The sequence below is a fragment of the Ipomoea nil genome, unplaced genomic scaffold (genome assembly GCF_001879475.1).
Source record: "Ipomoea nil cultivar Tokyo-kokei standard unplaced genomic scaffold, Asagao_1.1 scaffold0418, whole genome shotgun sequence".
Lineage (NCBI taxonomy): Eukaryota > Viridiplantae > Streptophyta > Magnoliopsida > Solanales > Convolvulaceae > Ipomoea > Ipomoea nil.
The window spans coordinates 653524-672986 of record NW_017616846.1 but is presented as its reverse complement, the minus strand read 5'-3'; the positions used below and the strand labels follow the sequence as shown (position 1 = coordinate 672986).

At 34.3% G+C, this 19463-nt stretch overlaps 2 protein-coding genes across 4 annotated transcripts; one reads left to right on the top strand and one right to left on the bottom strand.

Annotated features, from left to right (window-relative positions):
- Positions 1–3923: 3923 nt before the first annotated feature.
- LOC109172737 (MICOS complex subunit MIC60) lies at positions 3924–10971 on the bottom strand. Of its 2 annotated transcripts, XM_019321979.1 has the most exons (13): positions 10797–10971; positions 10501–10564; positions 9028–9640; positions 8885–8997; positions 8697–8795; positions 7947–8087; positions 7739–7816; positions 7331–7423; positions 7092–7211; positions 6388–6465; positions 5587–5766; positions 4534–4635; positions 3924–4448 (listed from the first exon to the last, which is right to left on the bottom strand). In XM_019321979.1, the coding sequence occupies exons 1-13, from the start codon at positions 10805–10807 to the stop codon at positions 4215–4217; spliced, it is 1926 nt and encodes a 641-aa protein (XP_019177524.1). In that variant the 5' UTR covers positions 10808–10971; the 3' UTR covers positions 3924–4214. The 2 variants fall into 2 exon arrangements, with proteins under 2 accessions (XP_019177524.1, XP_019177523.1); XM_019321978.1 differs by having other exon boundaries at positions 8885–9640.
- A 3002-nt stretch (positions 10972–13973) lies between these two features.
- Positions 13974–19399, top strand: LOC109172570 (regulation of nuclear pre-mRNA domain-containing protein 1B-like). 2 transcript variants are annotated; one of them, XM_019321750.1, is made up of 8 exons: positions 13974–14430; positions 14523–14622; positions 16544–16791; positions 16906–17061; positions 17151–17307; positions 17483–17625; positions 17701–17736; positions 18190–19399. In XM_019321750.1, the coding sequence occupies exons 2-8, from the start codon at positions 14547–14549 to the stop codon at positions 18955–18957; spliced, it is 1584 nt and encodes a 527-aa protein (XP_019177295.1). In that variant the 5' UTR covers positions 13974–14430; positions 14523–14546; the 3' UTR covers positions 18958–19399. The 2 variants fall into 2 exon arrangements, with proteins under 2 accessions (XP_019177295.1, XP_019177296.1); XM_019321751.1 differs by having other exon boundaries at positions 13974–14622; positions 18190–18992; positions 19042–19399.
- The last annotated feature ends 64 nt before the right edge of the window (positions 19400–19463 follow it).

The window sequence follows — 19463 nt, the reverse complement described above, 5'->3', positions numbered from 1 at the left end:
GTAAGATTATTGCCATGTAGAAAATGAGGGTATATTTAAGGTAATGTAATTACCAAGTTTTAGTTAGAGCATCCTTATCAATTGGAGATATTAGGGGGAGAATGTAAGAGTGAGTATGAAAGAGAATAATGTGATAGGGGAGGGAAAAAAATCAAAACTGATTTTATAAAAAATATATATAAAAAATAAGCATGTCATTTCTCTATTGGTTCTCTCTCCTCCATCATTAATTCTTTTTCTTGGGAGAGTAATATCCCAACATTTGCAGATGCTCCCCACCCCTTCTCGATTCTCTCTTTGTCACCATGACATTTTGACCTCAAAAGTAGTGAATTCTCCCCCATTTCTCCTCTGATGTAGATGCTCTTAGGTAATGTGAGATTACTTTTCAATATTTCAAAATTGTCCTCATTTATTTCTCTTCTATTCATTATATAGACCTTATTATTCAATTATTATTATTATTATTATTATTATTATTATTATTATTATTGAATTAGATCTTAACAGTACGCATTATATTATTATTATTATTATTATTATTATTATTATTATTATTATTATTATTATTATTATTATTATTACGCATTGCATCATCATCATCATTATTATTATTATTATTATTCCAAAAGGCTGAACTCCAACCCTAAGGGCCCCACACCCCGTCCCGACAGAGCATTTGGGAGGATGTAAATCATGGTGACTCAACTGAATATGAACCATAGAGGCTAGACCGGTGCTCACTGCGCACAAGGAGCCCCCCTCACTTTGAGAGGTTGCTCACAAACTGCCGCTGGTGAGACTCGATTATTTTGAATTTTGTTAAATTTTGAATTATGAAAAAAAAAACAAAAAAAAAAAAAACTTGCAATTTACACTTTTCAATTTCTATGAGGACATTTAAGTAATTGATGTAATATAACTTAAAATATAACCTTCAACCAAACAAGTTAATGTTACATTCCTACAACTTTAACCAAACACATCAAGTAATCTTACATTCCCAAAATCTCACATGACTTACTCCCAAGTAATCGGATTACCTGGGGTAATCAAAGATTCCGTGAACCAAATGCTCCCTAAGATTCAAATTGGCCACTGAACATTACCTGAAAATGCAATTAGGCCACTAAATGAAAAAAATATGCAATTAGACCACTGAACACCCAAAAATGTACAAAATGTATATTATACAATATACTAAATGTATATTATACAATATAATGTACACTCAATACAAAAATGATGTACATTCCCTGAATGTACATTATTTTGTACTGAATGTACATTATTTTACAGTACACAAAATATGGTTCATGGTCCACACAATAATGATCGAATTAACAGTGTCTTCAATTTATTTATAAACACATAAATTGTTAATTGTATGTACAAAATATATCAAATATGAACACATAATTTGAATGTTATTTTAGATCATAATTTACAATGTAAGGTATATCTTAATCTATAGTATAATTTGCCTACAATAACATGACCAAATTGGCTAATGTTGTCTCTAGTAACAATTGTATTATTCTATTTATTATATAAGTATAATTATATAACAAACTTTATTATATGAACAATATATTGATGGATTCATATGTCCCAATTAATACAGAGAGAGAGAGAGAGATTAGATATAATCTGAGCCAACTAGCCAAGCCATTCCAACAGAGAAGCTCACCTCTCTCTCTCTACCCATTCATTATTTGTATTGAATAGCTGGCAAAAGAAAACATTTTTATTGCGTTTAGCCATATTGTAACACTGTCTACCGTCTACCTATGTTAGCTTTAACTTCCAAATGCATGTTCTTACTCAATAATAATAATAATAATAATAATAATAATAATAATAATAATAATAATAATAATAATAATAATAATAATAATAATAATAATAATAATAATAATAATTGGACAATAAACAATCAAAACTTTCATATGCTTGTAATTAAGAAATTATTTTGGTATTAAAAATGTCACTGATGTTGGCTAAGTGATTCAATCATCTCATTGTAGTTGTTGGAATGAGTTTGCAATTTGAAAGGTGTTAGTCAAAATCTATGTTATCTTTTTCAGATTCTCGGTAATAATTTTTTTTTTTTAAAGATCTTATTAAAAGAAATTTATGAATTAGATTAACGAGAATTTGACATTATTTAAAAAGAACAATGTATGGTGTACGATTATAAAGAAATTAATGTTACAAAAGTACATATTACGGATGGAAAATCAAACTTAAAACATTATGGTTACTAAGTTAATATCCGATTAACTTATTTGGAGTTGTCCCTTAAAATGTATGTTTAGTTGTACTGATATTGTATAGAGACTTGCTCTCTTTTATCTATACGAAATGTCTTTTTTTCGCAACTATTATCTCAAAAAGTTTATATGTATTTTAATATCATTTTATTATTATTATTATTATTATTATTATTATTATTACTCACTCTGTCCCATTTTGTTTGTCTGATTCGGTTAACGAGACTTGACTGAAGTTATTTTTAATTCAATTTTTCATAATATTAAGTTTAGTATTAGTATTTAAAAATTACATTAAAAATACTATTAAACACACAAAAAAATAAATTTTAAAATAATTAAAAACTACTAAAGAATATAAATAACGAAAAAAATATTGATTTGACTAATGAATAACTGAATAAATAAAATGGGACAGAAAGAGTATTATTTATGGAGTACTTGATATTTAGGTGACATGAGATGTTGGTTAGAAAAGATAATGATTGGAACAGTGTACCATATGAGCAAATGTGGTCAGTGGAATCATCGGTTTCTGGTAACGCTAAAGTCGTACTATTAGGATCTGGGAATTCAGATCTCTCTGGTGGACCCCTTTTTAATTTACCTTTTTTTGTTTATTTAATTGAAAATTCATGGAAGTTGATTTGCCACCGCCCACCAGTGTCAACTGTCATGTACTCCGTAATTAAGAATTTAATTATCCAGTCATTTCCTCATTCCTCAAGTTATTTCATATAATTAAATTATATATTAAAAAAATCAACTAACAAGGGCAATAATAGCTTGGTAACCAGATTCATCGTTGGAATGTCATATATATTCATTTTTATTTAAAAATATTTTATATAAGAGACGAATCAAATAAGAATATACACTTTATATAAACATTCTAGATACGTCACAACACTATCAAATACATTTCCTGACATGTACAAATACATTTAAGATTTGCGATTCTAAAAATACATCACAGCAAAATTACAAATACATTCGATGATATGTAAAGAACACTCAAGACGATTAAACTTGTACATATCATAGAATTTGTTTGGTAGTATTGCGAAGTGCACTCAATTTTTAAAATAATTACCAAATTGTAGTGCATTTTTTCATTGATTCAGCATCGTTGATCTTCTCAGAACAATGGCTATGATGAATTATCAAATTTATCCGGTAGGCGTACCCATATATATTATATATAAAACCAGATTTACAAATATTGAAAGCTTGAATGCAACTACTATTGTATAATATAAGAACTAAAAATACAATTCTTCAAAGAAATGATGATAGAGTACTTATTACTAGAATTATAATTTTTTCTAACAATTATATTAAATTATTTGCGTCCAGAAATTAGTTAGCTTGGTGTTGTCGCATAGAAAAATTATCTCGAAGAAATATTGACAATCAAGCTTAACAACCAGAGTGATGTGCATTATGATGCATACAGGATTAACACTAAATTTAATCATGTTAGTAGTACCAAATCAAAGACTACCAACAATACAAGTTATTCCCAAGAAAATAGTTTCCTTTTAAATAAATGAAACCATACCTATATCCCCCTGATCATGACTTTAATCTCTCAAATACAGACTGTAATATCAATTGTCAACAAGATGCCACCAATGTTGATGCTTCAACTTGTAAAACATAGCTTCAATAAAACCATGGCTTTAATCTTAAAAGTATAAATGATTTTCCAGTCAAAAGAATGTTTAGTCTGATACATGCCCAAAATCCAATAACACCTCTATATGAATCTGTCATACAAAAATTTGTTATGTTTCAACTACGGTTTTATTTAATTCAGTGTACTGCGAAATTCACATATGTTACTTATTGAAGGCCGAGCTTTGTCAAGGCAAAATATAGAAGGGAAAACTAAATGTTATGAGCCAAAATGTGAATAGAGAGAATAGTGGGTTATGAAGTTCAGGTTAGACTGATGGTAGTGGCATAAGCTTGCAATAGGGTTAGAGCTTGATCGGTGATAGCTCTGTTTCTAGCACGCCTGATCCATTCATCAACCACTTCGGCGGCTTGAGTGCCCTTGACGCCCTTCTCGAGTTCATCTGCAGCTTCAATTAGTTTATCCTCGGCTAACAAGATCTCTACTCTATTAATGAGAGATTCAATACCATCACCGGATTTGTCAACCTGTCTAACCTGAAATCCACTCACAAAATCAGAAGCTAGGTGTAAATTTGAACAACAATCATAATACAATAGTTAGTAGTTATACTGCACATACCTTTAACCAAGATGCAACCAAAGCCAAAGAATGTGTCAAAATCCCACCTCCCCCCGGGGGAATCAGACTGAAGTGTCGTAGAGATCCTTTCAAGGCATCAAACTGTAAATATAGTGAGACATTAAATATACCACCTTTCATATGTAATAATAATTAATATCACCAGAAAATATAGATTGACTTCATCTAGAAACCTTCACAACACACATACATATAAAGCAATAACCTCCAGTAATTAGCACAAACTGGATTGTAGGTAAGCCACCAATGCCGGTTGGTGTTGCCTTCCATTGTTAGGAGTTCATAATAGTGCTAGGGCTCGTCTGAAAAGTACTTTTAAATAGCAAACCATTCTTTCGAACACTGCTTAATTTCTCATTCACCTCTCTTAAGCATTCACACTGCCTAGGTGGAGGTCTAGTCTTTCAGTTTCAGGGAAACACAACTACTGCACAGCTGATTCCACAAAAGATCAATCTAAAGAACTTATTTCATTTAGTGAAATCCTAATTAAAATCTCAGGTTTATCCCTATCAAGAATACATTAACACCCCACCAAACAACAACAAAAAAATGAATGAACATTAGGTGGTGATGTCGACCATAATAGTCTTTCTTTTTTTATTTCTTTTTGTTATTCACTGGCAAAAAGGGAAACTTAACAGAATGAAAGGAGCACACAGATGGAGATTCAAAAATAATAATAATAATAATAATAATAATAATAATAATAATAATAATAATAATAATAATAATAATATTATTATTATTATTATTATTATTATTATTATTATTATTATTATTATTATTATTATTCCTAGGCAAACAAGTGAGTAAAAACAGGAAATAGTTATTTAGTTGCCACCAAAAGAAATGCTATGAAGAATGGTACATTAGGGCATAAAACTATACTGGGTCTATCATTAGTGGCAAGTTTATTTTAGGATAATAAAGCAACCAAATGTTAAGACTGAAAAGGAGGAATGCAAGAAACAAGCTTAAGCTAATAACACCATAATCGCAATCAGACATGCAATGGCTCCAGATACTTGCCTTGTGATTCAGTTGCAATAAAGTATCACTACCATACTTCTGTGTTTCTTCAGGAAGAGAAGAAAGGACTAACTCTAGAAGAGAGTCTTTATCAATCCCTTTAAGATAAGGATGCAGAGCTTCTATTTCATTCTGAATTGGTAGCCCTTTGGACAGGGAATCCTCCAATGCAAGTGCTCCCTGGAAGAACAGCAATTAGCAAATAGAATTTACTAACCAAAGCTGATGAATAAATCATATAGATCCATGGCTGGGAATTTTCTTAATCTGATATTGATTTTTACAGAGTTCATAACCTAACACTTTCAGCTAACTCATCATTGCAATGCTTGAAAGGAACAACTTTAAGCCTGTGGAAATCTTGTTTGGAATCCAGGTGAGAGCAAAGTTGTTGAGTGAAATTAGCAACAGAAAAGAACACAGAGTAGCAGTCATTACATATTTACATGTACTGAGGCAAATGTGAAAGATAAAAATATAAACTAAGTGACTTTATCTGCAGAGTAAGTTGAAGATAACAGTACAGTAGTAATACAGAAGATGCATTTTATTACATATAAATATGAGTAGAACAGAAGATGGGTTTTATTGCATACAAATATGTACCCATACCACTTAAACACTACTTGTACTTGCAGAATTTAGAAACAAGATGTGTGACTAAAAAAAGCTCCTCCTAAGATAAGTAAGATTGTCGAATCTTCATTAAAGGTTAAGAGAGAGAGAGAGAGAGAGAGAGAGAGAGAGAGAGAGAGGGAAAAAATACAGAGCATCTTAATAGAAGAAGGCACTATATTTTACCAAAGCAAGCTTGTGAACAGAATGAGTCTGCCTAGCTTCTTCGGAGCGTGCATAGAAAGCCATACACAAGGCATTTATCTGCAAATGAATTGGCAAATTTAAGTTAATGTCCTTTCCTGACATATCATGTGCAATCTCAGAAATAAACGAATGACAAATCATTAATGTAGCTTTCTGATCAAACAAGCAGGAGAAAGAAAAGACCAAAACAACAAAGAATAATTCTTTAGCTTGCTTTTTATATTCCTTTTGCCTTTAAAACACACACACATATATGGATCTACAGAAATGACAACAACCCACAATATTTAATTTGTCCTGTTCCAAGGCAAGAATTGGAGAAGAGCCACATCTTGGACAGCATATGACCAAAACAAATAGTGAAGAATGATCATAGTAAAGCCTTAAATCTTATATATGTTTAGAATATGGGGATTTCAATTTTTTATTTTTATAAATATATTGCATAGGATGTTTGAGCAAGTTTTGCAGGTTCACAATATTTATTTAAAAAAAAAAAAAGTGAGGACACTTAATGTCAAGCTACTCTATTTCCACCAAAGAAGACTCATTGCATACCAATTATCTCCCAGTGAAATTAGTTTTGAATTAGATCCAAAATTACTAACATAGTTTTGGTATAAAACGTGACATTAGTTAGGAGCTCCTACAACACAGTAAATTAGTACAGGTAGAAGTCATACATGAAGATTTGCTTCAGCCATCTTTTCAATTTGGGATGCCTTCTCACTTGCAATAGCTGCAGCCAGTTCAGCTTTTGCCAACTCTTGTGTTTTTTTCAGGCTTAGCTCAGCCTCAGTTTCCTGCAGTTACACATATTGGCAATTTAAATTTGGGAAGCCTTCACTTAATTTACAAAAGTAGATGTGCCTTACAAAACTGCATAAATAATAATATATTGTCAAGAGGAAAAGGTTAGCACCTTTTCTTCAAGCTCCATTCTATGCCTTTCCTCCAATTTTTCTTCGAGTGATTTTTGAGCAGAAACTGCCCTGGTTCTTTCTTTCTTTAATTCCTGTCATTACGCCCACTGGTAATTTTTGGTCTAGAACACTAACATTATTAAGGGGGCAGAAAATTATAGAATGACATAAAATGACTGTAATACTCTTAGAATTAGTTTAAACTAATGAAATATGCAAATGAAGACTTTGGCAGTTTGATGATGCAAACAAGCAACAACTTCTTTAGCATGAAGAGAAAGAAGCAAAGAAAATTCATCAATGTCAAGAGTATATACTAAGTATAAAAGTCAGCACACTTGTTGAATGAGGAATATAGAAACAATAATGGGACAAAGAATCAGAGAGAACTAGGATTATTCAAGAACCTTATCAAGTAAAGCTTCCCTTTCAGCATACATAAGCTCCCTGGCTCTTGCATCCTTTAGTTCCTTTTCATACTTCTCCTAATTTGATTAGGAAGCCAAAAAGAAATTCATATATACAACAAAAGAATAAAAAAATTAAGTGAATTACTCGTGTACATAATCAAAGATGTTAGTTTCAAAATCTATAGCCTAGTTAAATGTGGCAAACCTTCATTATTCGCTTTTCTTCAGCAAAGGAACGGGCATCTATCTCAGCCTGCCTTTTTTCTGCTTCATGAATAGCTTGTAGAAAATCAAGAACCAATTTACCATCCTTTGATATGTAAGCATCATTTAGATCTTCAATAACCTTCAGTTTCAAAATTCAACAATTAAGCAGTCCAGATTTGATAATTGAAGAAGAGTTCTTACATTATGAAAAATCTAAGCTAGAGAAGGTTCCACTCTTCTCTTTTCCTATCACTTTGAGAAACTTGGGGGAGTGGGATAGGTGATGTTATTATGAAAATAGATAATAAGAATTGTATTTCTCATATTTTTTTGAATACTATTGACTCTATTACAAGGTAGTATCTGTTCTATACTTTCTCTAACTACTGCAGCCCAAAGAGTCAATACCCACAACCGGGGTTCAATCCGATGACCTTCCCTCAAGGGGAGTCACAGAGGTGCCATCTGAGCACAAGGGTGACCTAGCAAATTAAATATCCTATTAAGTTAGTTTTGGCTGACCTAGCAAATTAAATATCCTGTGACCTTCCCCCAAACAATGCATCTCATATTTAATTTGCTAGGTCAGTCAAAACTAACTTAATGGAAAAAGGGTTATGGTTAGGTTACCATTTTTCTAGATTAGATGCATTGTTTATTCTGCATATTTTCTAATAAATTGTTTACCGGGGGGGGGGGGGGGGGGGGGGGGGGGGGGGGGGGGGGGCGGCGATGACAAAGTATATACCTTGTTGGCAGAAGCTACTACAGTAGCTTCATCCTTATGTCTGAGATAATATTCATCAATGATGGAACTAGATCCTGTCGTTGAACCATGTGGAGCACCCTGTAAATCTGAGCTACTTAATGAACCATAATATAACAGAGGCAAGTGGTATTTCATTTTGGGAGTATAATGTATAAATCAGATTGTACCTCAGGCTCACTTTGACTGCTCACATGCTGTGTGGGCATGGAGCTTATTTCATTTTTTACTGGAACTTCATCACCTTGTTCAAGTGTTGGAGTGTTTTTAACCACCTCATGATGCTCAGCATCAGGAGTCACATATGGGCTCTTTAAGCCAAAACTCTCTTCGATTTGAGTAGAACCACTTTTTGCATCATCAGATGCCATGGTGCTGTGCTGGGAGTTGGATGTGTCTTTGACTTGGACATTACTGACATCTTCATGAGATAATTCTGGGGAACCACTTACCTGAGACTGGCTGTTGTCTTGGTTTCTGCTCAAATCTTCTAGCTGAGATAGGTCTAAATGACTCTCAATGCTTTCCACAGAGTGCCCCACATTAGGAGTAGGCTCATTTGATCTTTCCTCTACACTAGGAGTCGATACATTTGACTCATACACACTAGACTCAGTTATTGGCTTTCCTGATTGCCCACTATCTTGTTTAATGCTATTGCTTTCTTTTGAATCCTGAGGGTATCCAGTAATGGTGCCAACCTTTGCTGATTCAGGTATTGAGAGTGGCTCTTTGATAAGATATTTATCTAAATAGCCAGTTTGATAAGCTGCCACGAAAGCAGCACCTAATGCAACACTTCCAATGACGAATTTTGACAAAATACTTCCAGACTCCGGGGGCTTGCCAGTTGAACCTGATCCCTGAGGTCCATTCTGTTGGGATTTAACTGAAAATTCCTTTCTCAAAGAAAGATATGAAGGTACCTGCTCCCATTATACCAGCAACATGTAAACAATAATTTGTCAAGCATAAGTACGTTAAATCAGCATAACTATTTGGAACAACTCTGAAAATCCTTCATGTGACAGAGACAGTTGTGTATAGAAAACAATATATAGACAAGAAACTCATTCATATATGCACACATAGCAATGTTGGGGATCTTAGATGCATTCAGTGCCAGAAAGATTTCATTTTATCGCTTGCTCTGTCATCTTGCAAAGCCTCCTTGACTCCGACTCACCACATATCAAACCATTCCAACAGGCAAGTTCACACAGGACCCAATGGTACCCGCTTTTACCTTCTATGCTATCCATCTTGTCCAATCAACAAAATACAGAAAGATAATAGGTAGCAATAAAGACACAGGTCAGAGCATGGTCAGGTAATTCGTTTAAGCTCCCATTTCTTAAGGAAGGGAGAAATCTTCACCTAGGAAGATGTTTGCCTCCATGTTTTCTACAACATATGCTGCTACAACCAACAAATATTTCCCAATTATTTCCTAAACCGAGAAAATCCTAAAGTATGTGTATTAAATATTCTTCAAATATCAACAGCTTCCCAGTTGCAAAAACTTATTCGGAAATCCATTAACTCCCCTGCCCTGAAAATCATTTTTAATTCTTCTTTTGATTTCTGGTGGTAATTTTGGGTGGGGGAGGGACTTTTTTTTATTTTATTTTTCCTTTTCCACTCAAGACTGTCATAATACAAGCATTTCATCATGCAAACCTTCCAACTGCATTAATCAACCCAAACTCTACACACTAGTACATGAATTCAGCTTTATACGATAATAACTATTACAGACAGCTCATAACGAAATTCAAAAACATGCCTGCGTCACAATCTGAGCAGGAAGCCTCTCTACTGATCTACGCCTCGAAGCTTCCAAAATGTACCTGCAAAACGTTTCAAAATGACAATTCAGAAACCCTAAATCGCCGGCAATCACAAAATCATAATCGAAAAAAACGAGGAAACCAGAATTAGATGAAACACGGCATAAAAATTAAGCGCAGCCGGGATCATTCAACTCCTTCATTACACAACTGATCTATTAACAATTAAACACGCATGAGTTCATATCATCATCATGATGCCGATACAAGTGTGTGGCTGCGAGTGCAGTACCTCCGCAACATAATGGGGCGTGGAGCAGGAACTGAGAGCGCCGATGAGCAAGCTGCAAACCAATGGCGAATGGAAGATGGAAGTATGAAGTTGTCCTTCTGGAAACGTTCTTTGCTGTTCAGCTCTACTCCATTTTTCTTTCGGGATATTCCTTTTTTTTAGCCTGGTAATTTAGTCGCTAACCGAGGTTAATTACTAATTTACTACTCCGTAATTTAGATGAGTAACATAATAATGTAAGTATGTTACATTGTTATGGACTTAAGGGGAAAGTTAATCAACTCCCTCTTTTATTTTTCTTTATTAATTTAATTTTTTTACAATTCGTAAATTAGTGTTGTAAATTGTTTAATATATATAAATAAAAACAAACCGAGTACAATTTAACATCAAACATCTAACATATTATAAAAATAAAAACAAGTCAAAAACAATTTTATGTATACTTTATTTGTCTCATTTACCTGCAACTCTTTCTATTTATTTATTTTCATTCATATTTTCTCATAATTTTTTTTATTTAATAATACTTTTAATAAAGTTTATAAATATATTAAAGTTTATATACTCATTCAAATCTAATATTATTGAAATTTGATTTGCAACTAACTTAAAGAACACTTGTTAACAACAAATAAATAAATAAATATATATATATATATATATATATATATATATATATATATATTAATACAAATTTTGTACAGTATATAAAACTTGTCTCTTTTTTTTTTCACTCATATTTTTTTTGACAAAATAAAAAATATAAGTTACGTAAAATGCCATGATGAGGTCAACTATGTTTAAATTTAATGAAGTTCATGAAATGAAATATTTGTCTTTATTTGTGACACAATTATATATTTTACTTTCTGACGTTGTTATGAATTAATATGAAAGAATTATATATATATATATATATATATATATATATATATATATATATATATACTTTGGTTAATTTAGTTTTTTTTTTAATGTTTTCATCGATGAATTAATTTATAACAAAATATCTTCTTTATGTATTTATTAATGTGTGTTTTTAATGTAGTTGTAATTTATTTTTGAGAACAACGTAGTTGTAATTTATGATCTTTGAAAATTATAGATTATAGCAATTAGTAAGTTAAATAAGTATTAAATGAAGATAAAATATTAAGTTTTTTTTTTTTTTAATGTAGGTGAACACTATTTACTTTAGTAGAAACTAGAAAGTTATGAAGTATTTTGTGTACTTAGTAATTTAGTTTTAAATACTCATTTTAAACTAATTTATATACTCATTTTATGTATTTATACTAATTTATACTCATTTTAAACTAATTTATACTTTGGTTAATTTAGTTTTTTTTTTAATGTTTTCATCGGTGAATTAATTTATAACAAAATATCTTCTTTATGTATTTATTAATGCGTGTTTTTAATGTAGTTGTAATTTATTTTTGAGAACAACGTAGTTGTAATTTATGATCTTTGAAAATTCTAGATTATAGCAATTAGTAAGTTAAATAAGTATTAAATGAAGATAAAATATTAAGTTTTTTTTTTTTAATGTAGGTGAACACTATTTACTTTAGTAGAAACTAGAAAGTTATGAAGTATTTTGTGTACTTAGTAACGTTTCTCGTTTTCATTCTCGGCTTTTAAATTTTCATTATTCACTTCACATGTGAAAATACAAATAAATTGTACAAGTAAAATGAAATTTGTCACTATTTCACATAATTAAAAAGAACATCACCCAATCTTCCACTCATGTTATTCCACTCTTTTTTTTTCTTATTCTTTTTTTTTTTAATGCTATGACTCTATTACAATGTAATATATGTTCATAACTACTTTTCCAACCAAATGAAGCACAAAGGGCCAATATTGCCTCCACTGATGCTCGAACCCACAACCTCCCCTATAAGGGAGCAACTTGTATTTTTGTTATGCCCTCCTCTCTTTTTATTCTTCTTCTATTTTTGTTTTCTAATACATTTCCCTTCCCATTTAATTGTTAATGAAGTCTTCATTTTTTATTTTTTATTTTTAGTTCCACATGTTCTTATTCTTTTGTCAAGTTTAGTTTATCACCATAATATATATATATATATATATATATATATATATATATATATATATATAACCTCAATATTATTTTTCTTTTACATTTACTGGTTCAATTATTATAATAATAGAGCTAATAAATTTTTCTTATCTACTTCTGTTTTTATAACTATGTAAGTATGTGACGTTCAATTTCCATACCTCGTGTTGCAAAATATTTTGGTGGAGTCAGGTTATGAGTAAGTTGTCCAATAGTTGATAAGAAATAATACGCATATCGACTCTATTTTAAATATCATTGAATCATGAGAGCAGAAGTTGCTAAAACCTCATAATATCAAGTTGAAGCATATTCACCGAGAATAAAATAGAACAACATATGCCTTTATTATCCCATCCATTAGTCGAATAGATATGTGAAAGGGTTTGGTTGTCCCTTTCGCTAAGTTGTTGCAGATTGATATATGATGAGTGCATTGTTCCTCATCCAAAACAAGTTTCAGAGTGTGGTGGGAGCAACTCCAACCAAGTTAGTCATGTTTTACATGCTGAAGATTTATGCGTCGTCCGCCCAGCCGCTTACGAGGGGCGGCTCGCTTCCTCAGGCGCGCCAGCAGCCGAAGGATGATGAGCGAGCCGTCTATGCGGGTGCGCGAGTCGGCGGCCGAGCAAATCGAGGAGAGGCTGAGCGATTGGGCCTACTCCAAACCTATTGTGTTTCTCGATCTCTTTTGAAATTTAGCTTTCGTCATCGTCTCGGTATCTGTGCTAGTGATGAGCCGTGACGAGTCCCCCATGATGCCGCTCAGGCTCTGGATTGTCGAGTATGATTTCCAGTGGATAACCACAACATTATAAATTCAACTCTAAGCAAAAGCGACATTACCGACATATTAATTTGGATCTACCCTGTGCACACTCGCAGATAACAAATTTTCATCTTTGCCACTAAAAGAAAAAAAAGATGAGTAAGGAGGGTGCATGGCTAGCAATTTGTGTTAGGGTTTCCCTTCAAATTATTCAAATCTTAATTTTTAAAAAAGAAGAAGAAGAAGAAGAAACATTTTAACATGAGTATAACAGAAAAACCTACTCAACTGTACCTATATATACAACGTAAAAATAAATTTACCCTCTAAAAGAAACAAAAGAAAACCCGGAAAAACAGCCCAAAGTACAGAGAAACAAGAATCTGCCTCTCTGCGCTCTTCCCTCCTCTTCTCGTCTTACGTTTCTTATGTGCCCCGCCCGCCATTCCCAAACCTTCAAAACCCTCATAAGACACTGCAAACAAACGTTTTTTTCTGGATTCATTCAATCTCGTCTTCCCAGTGTGCGTCGCAGCTGATCAAAACCCTTCCAAACTCTCACTCTTGGAAGCTATTTATTCAGAGATTCGCCAGCTCGATTTGTCGTTGGTCTGAATCGAGGCTTTGTTAGCCGTTTAGCATTGCTAGGTTTTTTTTCTCCTTCACTGCTCAGATGCAAATTTCCAATTTTTGCGTAATTTGTATGAGTCTGCTCTCTGCATTTGCTCAATTGGGTCATTTATAAGAAACCCTTTTGAGTTATTGGCTTAAAGATTCAAACTTTATCAGATTTTCCTTAGAATTTGGGGTTCTTTCCGTATTTCTTTGATTTTCGAATTTGGAGTCTGTTCACGAATATATGTAGGGTGGTGGCGGCGTGTGGGTGGGGATGAATAGTGCTTTCAACGAAGAGATACTTGCTGACAAGCTCTCCAAGCTCAACAGCACTCAACAGTGCATTGAAAGTATCCTTAAAAAAAACAAATGTTTTCATTCTATTGATGCTTGATTTCTGTTACTCTCATTATAATTTCCGAATTTCTGTTATCTTTCTGATGGAACAGTACTTGGAATTGAAATTTGAGTTGCTTTTACATGATTTTAATTTTGCTTTCTGTGTTAATTGGCTACTTTGAGTGGCAACTTGTACCTGGGGGTTTTTGTTGGCTGAATTGATTATTTCCAGTATGAATTACTGCACTGTGGGATAATGTATTGATGTTCTCTTTGTCATGGTTTATTGGCTTGTCATTCATTTATCCTTTATGTAGGAAACAATTACATTATTGGCTTTGGTCAGATTTGGTGATTTTAAGTTCTGTGTTAGTTCGTATCTTGGGTTTGTTTGACGACTGTTTAGCCTCCCTTGACTCCTTATCTTTGTGTCATATTAGTTTTTTGAATCGGTCAACGAACCGTATAGCCCTGGGTGTATTGTTCATTTGCTTGGTTGATTAATGATAGCATTTGGTGGTTTTCAAAAAAAGTTTAGATTTTTGTTCATATTTACAGATTACAAATACTAATGGAAAATTAATTTCGGTTATATGCTTGGCCGTCACTAATTTGGAAATAATGGCATCATGCGTACCCACATCCACGTGTATATTCTTATTTTATTTTATTTTTTGTTAAATACATGCCACGTGTCTTTTATATGGAAACATTCAATGTTCGGGCAGAGTCTGAAAAGAGGAAGCTCTATATCTATTCATGTAAATTCTCCCCATTCTGTCTACTAGGGTTACGAACTGTGACCAATAACGTTTGTGATGAAGAAACGAGATTTCTTTTGTCTTTGCCACAGATGATTCATTACCTAGAAAGATAAGTGCTTCGATTTTACAGAGCCTTCAATTTTGTTTGTTTACCTTTGTTGCCTAGCATTTTGATAAATAGTACCAAGCAAATCCCATGAAAATAGCGGTTATGATGTAAGAGTTATATTTGATACCCTTCAGATTTCTTAGACGGCGAGTTGTTGAGATACCAATGTTGAAAAAATCGCTAGGCGCCTGGGGATTGCTTAGAGCGCCTAGGAGGCCGACAGCCTAGCGCCTAGGCGCCGATTAATCAGCGCCTAGGCGTGATTTTTGCAACACTGTGAGATACCTGCCCTAATTTTGGTATTCCATCTTGTTTTTCCACCTGATACGCTGTCTGATGTTGGGTGGCATGATGGCTATCGACTGAATGGTCTCCAAGATGTTGAGTGTCTATTACTTGTAAACTTGACTAAATCTTTTGGGTTGCATTGACAAAAAGCTAACTAGCTCTCTGAGTTTCTTTTATTTGGGTTGTTTAAAATCCTGCGTCTCTTTGTTTTTCTTAAAACCTTATTGTTTTTCATACAAAGTCATGAAATGAATTTATAAATTAACCATGAAAGTAAGGTTCCATTGAGATTGTTTTGCTGATTTTAGGATTTTTTTTTTTTGTCAAGAGAGAAAACTGGTGTAGGTTGTTCGCTTTTTCTTTTTACCTTTTTTCTGTGGTCTAAAATATCTTAAATGGAGGGCTAGGTCTGATGATTTCCTTTCAGAATAGACCGATGACTCCCACTCAGTTGTTTATTTGAATAAGTCAGCATGAAGTATAAGTTTTCAAGAAATACTTTAATGGTCAAGAGTTCTTTTTTTTTTTTTTTTTTTTTTAAACGTGTCTTGTTCAATGCTAAGGCTGAGTGATAAAGTTGGCATCTTGAAGTTGCTGTTAAAGTTGGCTTCTATTTGCATGATGCTTAAGCTTGTAAGGTGGTATTTGGTCTTTGCTGCTGAAGTTCCATGCCTATGCCTTTTGATTCATTTGCCAAAACAATCTCCCTGGATATTTTTCATGGTTGAACAGAAAGCATTGTAAAATTTGTTATCTTAACTTTCGATATAGCACTGTCCCATTGGTGCATTTTCCACCGGAGTAAAGCTGAACAGGTAGTTGCAACATGGGATAAGCAGTTCCATAGTTCAGAGATGGTTCATAAAGTTCCCCTACTTTATCTTGCTAATGATATACTACAGAACAGCAAACGGAAAGGAAATGAGTTTGTCACGGAGTTCTGGAAGGTTCTTCCTTCTGCACTCAAAGATGTGATCGAGAAAGGCGATGATCATGGAAAGAACGTGATCTCAAGATTGGTACGTGTTATTCCCGTTTCATTTAAGCTATTGGCTTGTAAAGCTTACTCAGATATGAAATCAATGTGAAAGTTGTGAGATATGCTTGACTGATTATGATGAAATGGCTGATAGGTTAATATATGGGAAGAGAGGAGGGTTTTTGGATCTCAGGCAAATAGCCTTAAAGATGTTATGCTCGGAAAAGAACTGCCCACACCATTGCAATTTGGCAGAAAAAGGTCTCGTTCTGTCAGGATAGTGAAAAGGGATTCAAGGTCTATAAAAACGGTGAGTCTAAAAAAAATTTCGTGCTTCTTAGTGTTTGTATCTCTAGCTTACTTGGTGGCTTATCGTAACATTATTGGCTTGAAAACCAGAAATTGACAATTGGAGGTCCAGCTGAAAAAATAGTATCAGCGTTTCACGCGGTGCTGAGTGAACACACGAATGAAGAGGAAGAAATGAATAAATGCAAGTCTACAGTCCACCGAGTAAAAAAGATGGAGAAAGACGTTGATATGGCCCTCTCAACAGGTACGGTGGTATACTTATGAAGTTTATGCTTTAAGAAAACGTTAAAATGCCTACCAATTCAGTTTGGGTGAATGGGCCTATACATTGCGGGGTACTAAAACATTTATACAAGTCGGTTTGCATGCAACTGTATTCATCTTCACCCCACCCGTCTTTCTCCTTGTTCCTTATGCAGCAAATGATCCGAATAGAAAGACATTGTCTAAAGAGCTGGAGGAGGAAGAAAACGTATTGAAACAATGTATTCAAAAACTTAAAGTAGTTGAAGCAAATAGAGCTGTCCTTGTGTCTCAGTTAAAAGAAGCATTAAATGAACAGGTAACAGAAACTAATTCGTTTTATATATACTCCCATTTTGCAGCCAGTCAATGCTAAACCTGAAATTTTTTTCAGGAATCTGAACTGGAGAACGTTCGCACTCAGATACAGGTTTGTTCCCCCAACCCATACGATTCTTTAGTCTTCTCTATCCATGTCTGTGGCTTCGCCACATATGTGAAATTTTTGTTGAGTGACGAGAAAAATCCGCAACCACTACCCGAGGGTGTGCACTGGGTAAACCCCTCACTGGCCCTAGCTGTCAAAGGACCAGAAGGAGGTAAACCAGCCTAGGTTGTTCATAGTTGACCAGTTCAAACTAAGAAGGCCAATAGGCCGCTCCCGCTAGGAGTTGAACTTGTAACTTAAGTCAACAATCTGACCAACTTGGCTGAGGTTGCCTCCTATGTGACATTATTTTGTTTTAGTGGTTTGTATAGTATCATCAACCTTTAACACCGGATTCATATTTGACATTCAGAGATTCATTGGCTTTGCTGCACATTATTACTTGAATTGTCCCTTTTGAAGATGCACTAATATTTGCAGCTAATTGGTTTTCAGGTTGCACAGGCTCAGGCAGAGGAATCGAGCAACATGCGAAAGCATTTAGACGATGAAGACTACGTGGCAGATCCGAAACCTTTGACTACAACAGCTACGTCAGTTGAAGTAAGCGCAAAGGCGGGAGGACAAACGCAAAAAAAGACAGCAGCAGCAATTGCAGCCGAGGTTGCTGACAAGCTTACAGCATCCACCTCGTCTCAGTACATCATGTCATCGGTTCTCTCCACGTTTGCTGCTGAGGAGGCGAAGAATGCGGGCCTGACAAAGCCTTCAGTAGCGTCGACTTCTTTCACATCAACGCCCATCAATGCTGCAAACTATTCTATGACGAAGCCAGAACGGCCCCTCTCAGATCCAAGCGTTCTCATGCCAGCACAGGCGGTTAACCCTCCTCCGAGCAACCCTTATCAGTCGGTGATGGTGATGCACCCGACAATGCAGGGCCAATTCTCCAACTCCCAAGCTCAGTATCATTCGCTCCCAAACCCACCTTCCCAGCAATACTTACAACCCTCGGGTGGAATTGTGGGTTCATATGGGTATGGCGGGATTCCTCCCGGGCCATCTCCCGCCCCTCCATACTTGGGTCCTTTGGTGCCCTTAGCCCAGCCGCCATTGCAAATGAGTCAGCAACAGCTAACGATGCCCCACCAGTTAGCGTTGCCTCAACAAGCACATCCGCCTCCAAATTTCCGGCCATTGCCCGCTACTCAGCCCCCTCAACCCGGAATGGTTTACTATTCTCAACCCAATCGTTCCCAGTGACTATCTCGGCTTAATAGCTCACAGCCACCATACAATCATCAAGGAAGAAGCACCAGACATACAGAGGTGTCCAATTGACAACATTACATAGGTAAATGCTAAAAGCACAGGTTATAGTTTGCCATGTTTTCATGAAGCTCTGTCTGGTTAGCACATTCCTAGAATGTCCACCCACCCCAGTGTTGTCACCATTGTTGTCTCAGGCATTTTTTTTCTTCTTTTCCATTTCTGTAAAATGATGGATAGAGGCAGCTGACAATTTTGTATTGCAAGACAACCTAGATTTATAGTTAATTCTGTTGATGCCATTATATGGAGTCATTCCTTCAGCCTGTATCTAACAGAAGCCATATCTGTACTGCTCATATCCAGATCAGCCTGTATCAAGCTTGTGAAAGTTTCCATTTAGTAATTCAAAAGATTTTCTTCATGTTTGAGTAAATTTTTACTCTTAGTTTCATATAAGTTCTAGAAGTTTTCACATTTGATCCCATCATCCATGGCTT

Bases quoted from the DNA above. Each gene is read 5' to 3' on its own strand.
- LOC109172737 (XM_019321978.1), bottom strand. The intron at 7,212-7,330 runs GTGCTAACCTTT...GTGTAACTGCAG, and splicing joins GAATGGAGCTTGAAGAAAAG to GAAACTGAGGCTGAGCTAAG. The intron at 4,636-5,586 runs GCAAGTATCTGG...CTATATTTACAG, and splicing joins TATTGCAACTGAATCACAAG to TTTGATGCCTTGAAAGGATC.
- LOC109172570 (XM_019321750.1), top strand. From the start codon at position 14,547: ATGAATAGTGCTTTCAACGAAGAGATACTTGCTGACAAGCTCTCCAAG. The intron at 16,792-16,905 runs GTACGTGTTATT...AATGGCTGATAG, and splicing joins AGAACGTGATCTCAAGATTG to GTTAATATATGGGAAGAGAG. The intron at 17,626-17,700 runs GTAACAGAAACT...AATTTTTTTCAG, and splicing joins AAGAAGCATTAAATGAACAG to GAATCTGAACTGGAGAACGT.